General features: G+C 37.9%; 1 protein-coding gene across 5 annotated transcripts in view; it reads left to right on the top strand.

Moving 5' to 3' along the window:
• The window catches only part of HYCC1 (hyccin PI4KA lipid kinase complex subunit 1), a 124,032-nt gene that overhangs the window by 65,892 nt on the left and 45,882 nt on the right, over window positions 1-12,258 (top strand). For all 5 annotated transcript variants that reach the window (XM_074195462.1, XM_074195458.1, XM_074195459.1 and 2 more), the window contains one exon: window positions 1,255-1,333. In XM_074195462.1, coding sequence (XP_074051563.1) covers window positions 1,283-1,333 — 51 coding nt within the window. In that variant the 5' untranslated portion in view covers window positions 1,255-1,282. The remainder of the gene's footprint in view (window positions 1-1,254; window positions 1,334-12,258) is intronic.

The raw sequence follows: 12,258 nt of genomic DNA, 5'->3' as shown, positions 1-12,258 counted from the left end.
GGACTTTGTGAAGTTTTTTTTTTATTCACCTGATTTGCATCCCATTCCTCATCTTCATATCTTCAAATAACTGTATAGCCATATTCAAATGATTTGGTTTAGCTTTTTTTCTCTCTTCTTTTAGCAGTCTTTATCCATAGTTTGAACTTATTTAGTGATTCTCTCTGGGTTACACTTAGAACTTGCACCTAGACCCCTGGGCAAGGAAGCTCAGACCCTGGCTGCTGCCCTTGGATTCTGGGGGTAAACCTGTGGAGCTATACCTCTTGACACTGTAAGCTCAAAAACCCTATCCAGTATTCTTTTCTCTAATCAGAAGCTAGTACTCTTAGTTAACTTTTAGCAAAAAAGCATTTATTAGGATGGTATAGGAAAAACAGTTGGTATAATAAATGTTCTCCTAAATTGTGGAATACTTAGTCCCCCAGATACAATTCCCATGGAAAGTTAATTTCAAAAACAGAGTTCAGTGGTAATGAGGCACATGTGAGACAAAAGATAATTCATAGCTTCTGGTTCTAGAAGTCCTTTTTCTTTTCTAGAGTACTTTCAATGTGTTTTTCAAGATGTTTTCACTGCCATAAAAGAATAGAATATTGTTTTAGAAACATGTTGTTTCATTAGTATTTGTTGAAAATCAATTTTGTATAAATATTTTTCTTTTAATACAATTATACTTCTAGAGTTTTTCCTCTACTTTTTCCTCTACCATTTCCATTAAACTTCCAATTAATCCTGGAATTTTAAAATTCTGGAAAATTAAAACTTTTAAATTATAAAGAAAAATAAATGTCTCATATGCCATGCAGCTGTTATTACTGAAATTGACTGAAAAATTTTGGAATCAGATTATGCATGGTGACTCTGATGCTTTTTTACATTTTTACATAAATACATTGATCTTGATAGTGAATGCATAGGAAAAAACTTGTCTTAAGTATTAAGTATTGTGTGTAAAGACCTATGCTAAACTCTGGAAATGCAAATAGGAAGTAAAGAGAGTTGCTGCTCTAAAATAATTTGCATCCTAATGGGGGAAAACAAAACATACATATACTGAGGGATTGACCTAAAAGTTCCAGGGATTATGTGTACATGAGGTCTTAGTGGGGAAGTAGTTTGAGGTTAGGTAATTATGTTTCATAACATGGCATAATTATTGGAATTGGATAACTTGAATTGTTGTATGGTCTGTACTATCAGTGGGCTATATGAAAAGCACTCAACTTTATCAATTTTATCCATTCATTTTAGGTGAAAGGCTTTGAACAGATGTGGAAAGATGTTGACGACAGAAAAAGGGATTGTGGAGGAATGGTTGTCAGAATTCAAGGTAATGTTTACTGTGTAAAAATGTAAGCATACTAGGAATAAATCTCATTTCCAAATTAAATGCTAGTTATTTTGCTTCTGATTTGAGCATAATTGTCCAAATCTTCTGTGCCTAGAAAATTCCTATGAACTCTAGTTCAAAATAAGTTGGTTTGCTTTACTTTTCTCCTGCTCATACCAGTGTTATGCTGATGTTAGGAATAATCAACAAGGATGAGGAAGTCTTCATCTACAATCTGGTTAAATCTGTACTATATCCCAGTGATGTTACTAGCCATACAACAGCAGAAAGAAATGGCTCTTTCTTCCTCCTGCCTGCTTTCTCTCTCTGATATTTAAACTCAACCTCTTTTTTTATTTATTTGTTTTAAATTTCAAGGCAGTGGGGTTAAGAGTGACTTGCCCAAAGTCACACAGCTAGGCAATTATTAAGTGTCTAAGGTTGGATTTGAACTCGGGTCCTCCTGATTCCAGGGCCAGTGCTCTATCTGCTATACCACCCAGCCCCCACTCAACCTCTTTTAAGAAGTCACCTACTTACCCCTATTTTCGATCAACTTGTGCTCTTTAAGTCTAATCACTCTATCTATATAGTAAGCACATTGATGTATGAGCACAGTCAATTGGAGAGGATGTGTTTGCTTGTGTCTGCAATAGAAATCTTTCTAAGTAAATCAATATTAGTCGATAAATAGTCAATTAGGCACTAAATGCTGAGGATACAAAGAGAGTCCCTTCCTGCAAGGAACTTACAAGCTAATGGGAGAAAACACCAAATAAAACCAAGAGGTGAATGGAAAGTGGCACAGTGGATAAAGCACCAGCCCTGGAGTCAGGAGTACCTGGGTGCAAATCCAGTCTCGGACACTTAATAATTACCTAGCTGTGTGGCCTTGGGCAAGCCACTTAACCCCATTTGCCTTGCAAAAAAAAAACAACCCCTAAAAAAAAAGAGTTAATGTGATCTTGCTGAAAGTCAGAATCAAGATGAGACTGTGATGAAAGTGAAGAAAGAATTATGCTAGCAAAAGCAAAAATCAACAAATTGGAAAAAAGATTAAGAATGAGGAAAGATGGCATTCTATTGAGAAAACTCTATCTTGACCTATTTAAATGAGCTGTTGGTGCCAAAAAATAAGAAATGGGTAAAGGAATAACCTAATACATCTTACTATTTTTTCTTAAGAAACTTTAACAGCATAAATCACTTGACATAATGAGTAGACCAAAATGAGCTAAAAACTCTCTAGCAAGGAAATGTTTAATCTCTGCTTCTGGCAGTTGAGGATAATACCAGTTCAAGATATACATTTGTTTAAAAATCTTATGGAGGATGATAGCAAGGGGTTATGAAAATATCTTGAAATACAAGCAGACCAGTTAGAAGGCTATTGAAACTTCTGGGTCATGTGAGAAGCAAGATAGAGGACTAGATTTTTTCTCTGACCTCTCAGATCTTTCCAATAAAGAAATTATGTCCTAAGGATAAAGGAACTTTTCTCCAGGGTCTAGGATATGCAAACTGCAATTGAAGGTTAAAAAAAAAAGCTCACTCCTTAAGCTCACTCATCACCTCTCCCTCATCTCCTGTGCTACTTGGCAGCAAAGTGGTACTAATGGACCCAAGGACATGACACAGGCTTACAATAAAACCTACCCTCACATTCTACAAATTAAATCCTCCAAAATCAATAACATTTCTATTCTATGATAGTAACAAAACACAAGAAGCAATAATAGAAAGGGAAATTCTATTCCAAATAATTACAAAATGATAAAATATCTGGGGATCAACCTCCCAAAGTACCTAAAAGACTTCTGTAGATTCAGTTACAAAGTGCTACTTTGTTGATGATGAGATAGTCAATGCTCATGGTTATGCTGTGACAATATAATAAAAATAGCAATATTGCTGAATTTAATTTATGTTTTTAATAATGCTATGCCAATCAAATTACCAAGGATACTTGACAGAACTTGAAAAATATCTAAAAGAATAAGGAAAATGATGAAAAAGAAGTGCAAAGGGGAACTAGCATTTCTAGACCTCAGCCCATATTATTAAGCAAGGGATATCAAAACCATTTGGTATTGGTTAAAGAATAGAGAAATAGATCAATGGAACAGACTAGATAAGGGAGAGCGAGGAAAAAAGAACTCAATAACCCAGTGTTTAATATGGTAGAAAACATGAGTTATCTAGGGTGAACTCCCTATTTGATAAAAACTGAGAGGAAACTAGAAAGTGGTCCGGCAGGAATTACACTTAGATCAACACCTCACACCCTATTCAACAATACATTCCAAATATATGTAACCTTATAAATATATGTGCAACCTTAATATTAAAGATCCTACTATCAAAAAAATTTTGAAGAGAAACATATATATCTTAAAAGCTATGGATTAGAGATGTATTCTTAAAAGATGAGAGATACAAACAATTACAAAAGATAAACAAGGTAACTGATTATTTGGAACAGAAACACTTTTGCCCAGACAATATTAATGCATCTAGGATAATGATTTAGGATAAGAAGGGAAGTAGTCAAATGAGGGAAAAATTTTTTTATTAAATTTCTCTGAAGGAGCAGCTAGGTGGCGCAGCGGATAAAGCACTGGCCCTGGAGTCAGGAATACCTGGGTTCAAATCCTGTCTCAGACACTTAATAATTACCTAGCTGTGTGGCCTTAGGCAAGCCACTTAACCCCATTTGCCTTGCAAAAACCTAAAAAAAAAAATTGTGGAACTCAAAAATTTGGGGCGGCTAGGTGGCCTAGTGGATAGAACACTGGCCCTGGAGTCAGGAGTACCTGGGTTCCAATCTGGTCTCGGACACTTAATAATTACCTAGCTGTGTGGCCTTGGGCAAGCCACTTGACCCTGTTTGCCTTGCAAAAACCTAAAAGAAAAATTCTCTGAAAAGAGTTTGGTATCTAAAATAGATAAACAGGGTGTGTGTATGTGTTTATATTTCTAATAGCCATTCTTCAATAGATTAAATTATCAAAGGATATTGCCAGATCACAAAAGAACTGCAAAGTATTCATAATCACATGAAAAACTGTTTCAAATTGCTACTAATAAAATAAATATAAATCAAAATAACCCTGAAGTTTCACCTCATGCCCTGCAAATTGACAAAAATGAAAAAAAAATGGCAGTCAATGTTGGAGGGGTTGTGGAAGGAAAGACATACTAAGAAATCTTTGATGGATGATACAACCATTTTGGAAATCAATTTAGAATTATCAAATTAGAATTAATTATGAAGTGACTAAAATGTCCATAGCCATTCACTCTTTTACTGGGCTTATGCCTCAAGGATGCCATCAATAAGAAAAAAGTCCCTATATAATCCAAAATATTTATAGCAGCACATTTTTTGTGGAAACATAATTTGATAACCTTCACTTGGGGAATGATTAGATAAATTGTGGTACAGACAGAATAGAACATAATTGTGCTATAAGAAAGAATGTGTGTTACAAATGCAAAGGAAGATTTTTATGAACTGATGCAGAGATTATCAGAATCAAAAAAAAAAAACAATCTACACAGTGGTTACAACAATGTGAAGGGAAAGAACAAAGAGCAAAAAAGTTAACATAATTATAAAGATCCAGAAGGACTCAAAGTAAGAGAGAGATGAGAATATGCCTTCAACTTAGCCCTTTGTGGAGAGAGTTTCTCTTGGGTCCATAATTTTGAATTGATCAATTTTGCTGATTTTTCTGTCCTAAAACCCCCACAATTTGTCATATAGGATGGCTTTCAGGAAGGGAGAAGGATACTTGGGATAACTATAGTGATATAAGAAGCACAAAATAGCAATAAAAACCATTTAAAAGAACAAGAAGAAACAGTGGAGAAAAATCATTTGATAGAAAACAGCAAGCATTCCAACTAAGTTGTCATTCCCAGGACATTTGTGGATGAAACTAAATGAAGATTAACAGGTAAAAAAATGAATGATCCTTACAAATTTATAAGTGACTCTAACATCAAGGACTATAGTGCCTCCCCATGTGCACTCTAACATCACTGTCCTGGATGTGCTGTATAAAGGAAACAAAAAATGTCGTTGACTTGTCACTGAGGAAAATAAATTTAAGAAGAGCAAGCAGGCCATACTCAATATACATGGGGAAGTTCATTGCAGGGAGTGTAAATGTCATGGAAAGTTTGATTCTTAAGGTATTGGGAAGAGATGAAATATCCACAAAAATATTAGATCTTATTGCTAAACAAAAAGGCAACCAAGAAAATGTCAGTTATTATAAATCCATATACCTACTATTTTAAAAAAAAACAACCACTTTTTTGATGAAGATATAAGAAGGGAACTGGCAGGCTTTTGCAAATGGTGTTCTGTTTGTTTTTTTATATAATTTTATATAAGGGGCAATGGGGTTAAGTGACTTGCTGAAGGTCACACAGCTAGGCAATTATTAAGTATCTGAGGCCGTATTTGAAATCGGGTCCTCCTGACTCCAGGGCCGGTGCTCTTATCTACTGTGCTACCTAGCTGCCCACCACAAACACTGTTCTGAATATCATAACCCTGCTGCTTAATCTGCTTCTGCTCAGATGTCCAACTGAACTTTCAGAGACTTCCCTTAGAAGTTGCATCTTCCACTTGCACCTGCCATTTTCTGCTCTGTTATTGGGTCTCCCCTCCCCCTCAGCTTTGAGAACTACAATCAGATCATTGCCTTGATTATCCCGTTGCTCTGGTCACCCCTCCTGGGCCATTACTGCCTTGGATCTGTTGTCGCCCTTCTGGGCAGGGACCAGTGTTAAGTATCCAACTAACACTCACTCAATGCTTTTTTGTTCTTTTCATGCAGAAGACTTCAGCTTTATAGTCACATAATTTACTTCAAGAACAGAAAATAGAATATCCTGTTGTGCTTATTTAAGTTTATTTTGTTAAAAATTTACAACCCATCTGATTCAAAGCAAGCACCACTTTTTAGAGTCTTGTCTAGCAAAGTTTCTCTTGTGCCTATGCCAAAATACATAAGACTCCTTGGAGATACATTAGCGAAGATAATTTTATTCATCCTTCTGAATATTAGTATTAAATGGGATACAGCAGAAGAATGTAGGTTTGATAAAAATCTTTGCCATTGTCATGATTGGTCAAATAGATTGGTCAAAGGATTCCCTCTGAAGGGTGAGATCTTCCATTTTCTCTTATTTGCAAATTCATTGTGCTGTGTGCAGCAAGCCCCAGAAGATAGTAAAGCCAGATTCACTAATGGGGATTAGGTTCACCTACCTCTAGGCCTCCCTCATGTCATCTGTGATAAGGATGCCGCAGAGTTGGTCCAATTGTAGAGATATTTTGTGTGAATACTGCTGATGAGAAAAGAACTGGGATCAGAATTGAGCAGGAGGAGGAAAGTGGGCTGAATTGCCTTTGGGGTAGTGGAGGAGGCCCATAGTGGGCACGAACACACTCCACAGCAAGAATTGTCAAGAGAAGTATTATGAAGGATCTCGTCAGAGCAACCAGAGAGAACAGAGACTGTCCACATTGCTATCAGATGGACAATTGATGGTCATCTCATGTGTTTTCATTGATACCCACACCCCATCTGCAGTGTTGGCTAGAAGGAAAGCAAAAAAAAAAGTAAAAATACAATAAAACATAGGTATGTTAATAAGTGGTTTTCTAAGTCCATGTGTGCCTGAAGGGATCCATGTAGATAGATTTTGAGTTTGACCCCACAGATCATGAAAAAGGATCTGGCACATTGGGTGGAGTCCCTCTGGAGAATTTCTGGGAAGACAGGCCCCATTCAGGCCATGGCCTGAATCATATGGGCAAGATCACAGACTCATCCAGGTTCTAGAGTCTTCTTCCCTCATTATGCTCCTGGTTGTGCTTGGAGAGTCTAGATTGCCATATCCAGCCCTGAAGTTAAGAGCTTGCCTAAATTTTTAATTGCTTAGCAAAATCTTATATCTGCCTCTACCTTATTTTTAGGTTATATATGTGTCTGCGCATATATATATATATATAATATATATATATATATATGCGCAGACCTCCAGACACACATATATAATCTATACACATGCTTTGTATTGTTAGAGATATGATTAGTTCTTATTTTCCATTTCAGGAATATTTTCTATATAACTGATTATGATTTTTTTGGCATTAGCTAAACTGGTCCAGATTGCCTGCAAGGGTTCTGTTTGCACAATGGAATATCATCCAAGTTAGAATATTTTCCTGTTTCTTGGAATGGTGAAACTCACCAATTTCAACAGGGTCTTCTATTTTCTTTTTTTCCCTTTTTTTAAACATTTTATTTGTTTTCCAATTATATACAATAGTAAATTGTACCCATCATTTTTTTCAAGGCTCTGAATTCTACAATTTTTCCCCCCTCCTCCCTCCCCCCCCCAGGCTGTCTGGAACTGTCTACATTGTTTCCATGCTATACATTGATGTAAATTGAATGTTATAAGTGTAAACATAAGAATAAACATAACCCCCCCCCCCCAAGAAGATGGGAAACCTCAAGAATAGAGAGAGAGAAAAAAAATTGTACTTCAGTCTGTATTCAGATTCCAACTCTGTCTCTGGGGTGAGTTCCTTTCTTTATCATAAATCCACCAGAGAAGTAGCTTCAATATTTTTCCCTCAGTTGTTATCACTAACTGTACCTCCACTCTATTCCTTCCCACTCTTATTTATTCTATTCTCTCTCTCTCCTTTCATCCTGGCCCTGTCCAAAAGTGTGTTGCATCTGAGTGTTCTCTCCCTTGATTTTTCCTCTCTTCTGTCACCTATTTCCCCCTTCCCTCCCCCCATTTCCCCTCATCCCGTCCCTTTCCTCCCATCCTTCTCCAGGGCAAGACAGATTTCCTCACCCTATTAAGTGTGTATGCCATTTCCTCACTAAGCCATTTTCCAATGAGAATTCACTCATTCCCCCTTTCCTTCCCTCCTCCCCTCCATTGAAAAAGCTTTCTTTTTGACTCTTATGTGAAATCTCTCAGCTTCTTCTTCATCTCCTTTTCCTTCCTTCCAGTATTTTCCCCCCATTGCCCTTTCACTCCATCCCTTTACCACATCATACCATTATATTCCACTCCTTCCTATGTCCTGTCTATATATGCTCCTTCTAGCCGCTCTTATAAATGAGAAAGTTCATATGAGTTATCAATATCTTCTTCCCGTGCAAGACAAACAGTTCAACATCATCAAGTTCCTCATAGTCCCTCTCTTCCACTCCCTCTATGGTTCACCAGAGTCCTGTACTTGGAGATCAAATTTTCTGTTCATCTCTGGTCGTCTCGTTAGGAAAGTTTGAAAGTCCCCTGTTTCATTGAAAATTCATCTTTTCCCCTGAAAGAGGATGTTCAGTTTTGCTGGGTAATTGATTCTTGGTTGTAAACCAAGATCTTTTGCCTTCTGGAATATCATATTCCAATCCCTACGAGCGCTTAATGTAGATGCTACCAGATCCTGTGTAATCCTGGCTATGGAACCTCGGTAGTTGAATTGTCTGTGGCAGCTTTTAGAATTTTCTCTTTGATTTGCAAGTTTTGGAATTTGGCTATAATATTCCTGGAAGTTTTTCTTTTGGGATCCCTTTCAGGGGGTGACCTGTGAATTCTCTCAATTTCTATTTTACCCTCAGCTTCTGGGATCTCAGGGCAATTTTGCTATATTATTTCTTGAAAAATGAAGTTTAGGCTCTTTTCCTGGTCGTGGCTTTCAGATAGTCCAGTAATTTTCAAATTATTTCTTCTGGATCTGTTTTCAAGGTCAGTTGTTTTTCCAATGAGATATTTCACATTTTCTTCTAATTTTGGCTTTTTTGGAAGAGTTTTATTTCTTCCTGATTTCTTGCAAAGTCATCAGCTTCCTTTAGTTTCATTTTGCATTTGAAGGAGTTATTTTCTTCAGAAAGCTTTTTTATCTCCTTTTCCAGCTGGCCAATTCTGCTTTTCAAGGCATTCTTCTCCTCATTTGCCTTTTGTTTTGCTTTTTGCATTAGGCCTAAACTGGTTTTTAACATATTATTTTCTTCAGTATTTTTTTGTATTTCTTTCACCAAGCTTTTGATTTGGTTTTCATGATTTTTCTGCATTGCTCTCATTTCTCCTCCCAATTTTTCCTCCACCTCCCTGAATTGCTTTTCAAAGTCTTTTTTTGAGCTCATCCACAGTCTGAGCCCATTTTCTATTTCTCTTGGAGGTTTTGGATACAGAAGCTTCAATTTTATCATCATCAGAGTATATGTTTTACTCTTCCATAGGACTGAAGTAATTCTCCATGGTCAGTTCCTTCTTTCCAAGGTCTTATGCTCTCCAGCCCATGCTTTGATATGACCACGGCATTGCCCTCCGCCCTGAGGCTGTAAGGCGGGATCCAGCTATCTTAGTAAGGAAGCCTAAACTGCACCCTGAGTCTGAGTGTAGGCAAACAGCAGAGTCCTATCCCAGGAAGAGCAGAGAAATCTCTGCAGACTTCCCTTACCTTCTCTGGGGGTGCAGGATGCTTTCTCCCGACTCTCACTGCAGGTTCTGTGGTCGGTGCTCCTCACTCCACACTCATCCAGGTGCAGCAGAGTTCTCTACTCTCCGCTTCAAGCTGTTGCTGGTGATCTCTGGGCTGGGCTGGGCTGGGCTGGGCTGAGCTGGACTGGACTGGACTGGGCTTTGCTGAGCTGGGCTGGGCTGGGCTGCGCAGTGGCTTTTTTCCCCCACCTCAGCTCTTGGTGAAGCACACCTTTCCTGTGGAGGTTCTAAGTTATCTTGGACTGGGAAAATGTATCACTCAGTCTTTCTGTGGGTTCTGCCCCTCTAATTTTGGCTAGAGCCTTCATTTGTTTGTTTTTTGGGGGTTGGGGGGTTGGAGTTGTCGGGGAATGCTGCCTTCATGCTGCCATCTTGGCTCCGCCCCAGGGTCTTCTATTTTCATAATAACAGAAGCAACCACCATTAATACAAATCATTCACCCCTTTAGTTCTCAGACTCTCCCCATCTGTTCTGTGATCATTCTAGTGAGCAAGCTTGGAGTCCCCAATTATCTCAGGAAGCAGAATGCCCTCTGTTGTAGAGGCAGAATTGGATAGCCTTTGCATCCTCCAGGCTGCACTGTTTCTGTGTAATAGCTCCTTTTCCCCAGTTGGCCCAAGGAGGCTCAAAAGTTTCAAGGGAAGGACTCGGAGTGTTTTCTAATGCAGACTGCTCCCTAGAGGATTGGATTTACAGCCTTAACCAATTTTATCTCTTTTTATAAATTCTATTTCAAAGTTTTGCATTCTAGGGACAGTAACATTTTTGTTTAGAAGTTCTTTATTGTTAATGAGGTTTTAAAAATGGAAAATTTATTTCCAATGGAAGTATAGCTCTTACTAGTTTAGTGGGATCTTTTTTTTTCTTTTTCTTCATGAGCTTTCAAGTGTTTAACCTTATATGAATACTATGAGCTACAATATACTCTCATTGCCCATGACCTCATTTCTCAGAGGTGCTGGGCCCTGTCCTGGACCTGGACATTAAATGGGGATGGGGGTCAATCTTCCTCCTTTCCCAGGAGACCTTGGGAATACTGTTGCTACAGTTATCTCCTTTCAGTCATTTTGTGTTACTCCTGATCAGCTAGCCTAAGATACTCTTGGGGAACAAGAATTATTTTAGAAAGCTTCTTTCTCTTCCTGAGCTATCAGTTTATTTTTCCTTCAGAAATAATTGAGGTAAGAGAAAGGGGGAGAGGAAGAAATTCCTACGGATGCTTTGGAGAAAATTAAAAGATGATGAAAAAGTAAAAAGCAATTCATTTTGGATAATTTTAAGAAGATATGTCATGAAAATTAAATTTTCTTCAATAACAATATTGCAGAATATTTAAATCAGACTTTAATTCCATTTTTTTTTCAGTTAAATACAGGTCAGAAGAAATTGAACTTGTATAGGTAATAGCCCCTTGGCAGTCATGCCATCGATGACTGGCCACTAGTAATACTCTAGTGTAGTTTTTAGATTTCAGCTTATTAGGGAAGTTTGTGAGGATCCCAAAATTTTAAGAGAAAAATTCTATCAAATATATAGGGTAGCTCTCATTCAGTAATCATGTGCTGTCTGCTGGACCCTTAACTGGGAACACTGGGGATGCCAAGAGAGCCAAAAGACAGTCCAGGCCCTGTCCTCACAATCAAATGAGGAAGATAAACAAAAAATAATAAAATAAAATTAAATTGAACTTCAAAAACTATATGTAAACAAGTTATATACCTTCTAAAGAGACTCTTTAGTCTTTCCTCTTCTTTCCTTTCCCTCCCCTCCTTCTTCTTTTCCTTCCCTCTCCTCATCTCTCTTCTTTCCATGTAAATTGGAGATAAGTTTGAGAGAAAACAAATGCTTATTAATTGAAAAAATTGTAATTAAAATCAAAGTATAAACATAATCATTGTCTCAACCCCCCACTACAGTGACTCCTTGTTAGCTCTGGAATCAAACCTCAACTCCTCTTTAAAGTTCTTTCCTCCATGGCTGCTTCTTCCCTTGCCAGTCTTTTGCTTCCTCGGACCCCAGGCTTCTTCAGGACTTAGCTCCAATCCCTCCTGCAGGACATCTTGCTTTCAACACTATGCCTTTCATTGATTCTAGATGTGTTTGTGTGTGTGTGTGTGTGTGTGTGTGTGTGTGCCTGTCTGTCTGTCTGAGGGTTCACAGAGGAGGATGGCTGATGTCTTCCTTTGTCTTCCTTTGTATCCCTACTGCTTAGCAGAGGGTTTGGCCCAGGGAAAGAGAGGGAAAAGAGGCTCCTTGAAGTTCGTTGACTCACCCACTGACATGTTTTTTTGGTCTTCATCAGTGTCCATTGGCTTTTGAGTAAGATCCTAGAAAGTGGACGATGCAGGATGTCCTAGAGATGGTCCTTCGCGGTAAA

This window comes from Macrotis lagotis, chromosome 7 (genome assembly GCF_037893015.1).
Source record: "Macrotis lagotis isolate mMagLag1 chromosome 7, bilby.v1.9.chrom.fasta, whole genome shotgun sequence".
Taxonomy (NCBI): domain Eukaryota; kingdom Metazoa; phylum Chordata; class Mammalia; order Peramelemorphia; family Peramelidae; genus Macrotis; species Macrotis lagotis.
The sequence above is the reverse complement of the archived record's forward strand: the minus strand, read 5'-3'. Positions and strand labels throughout refer to the sequence as shown.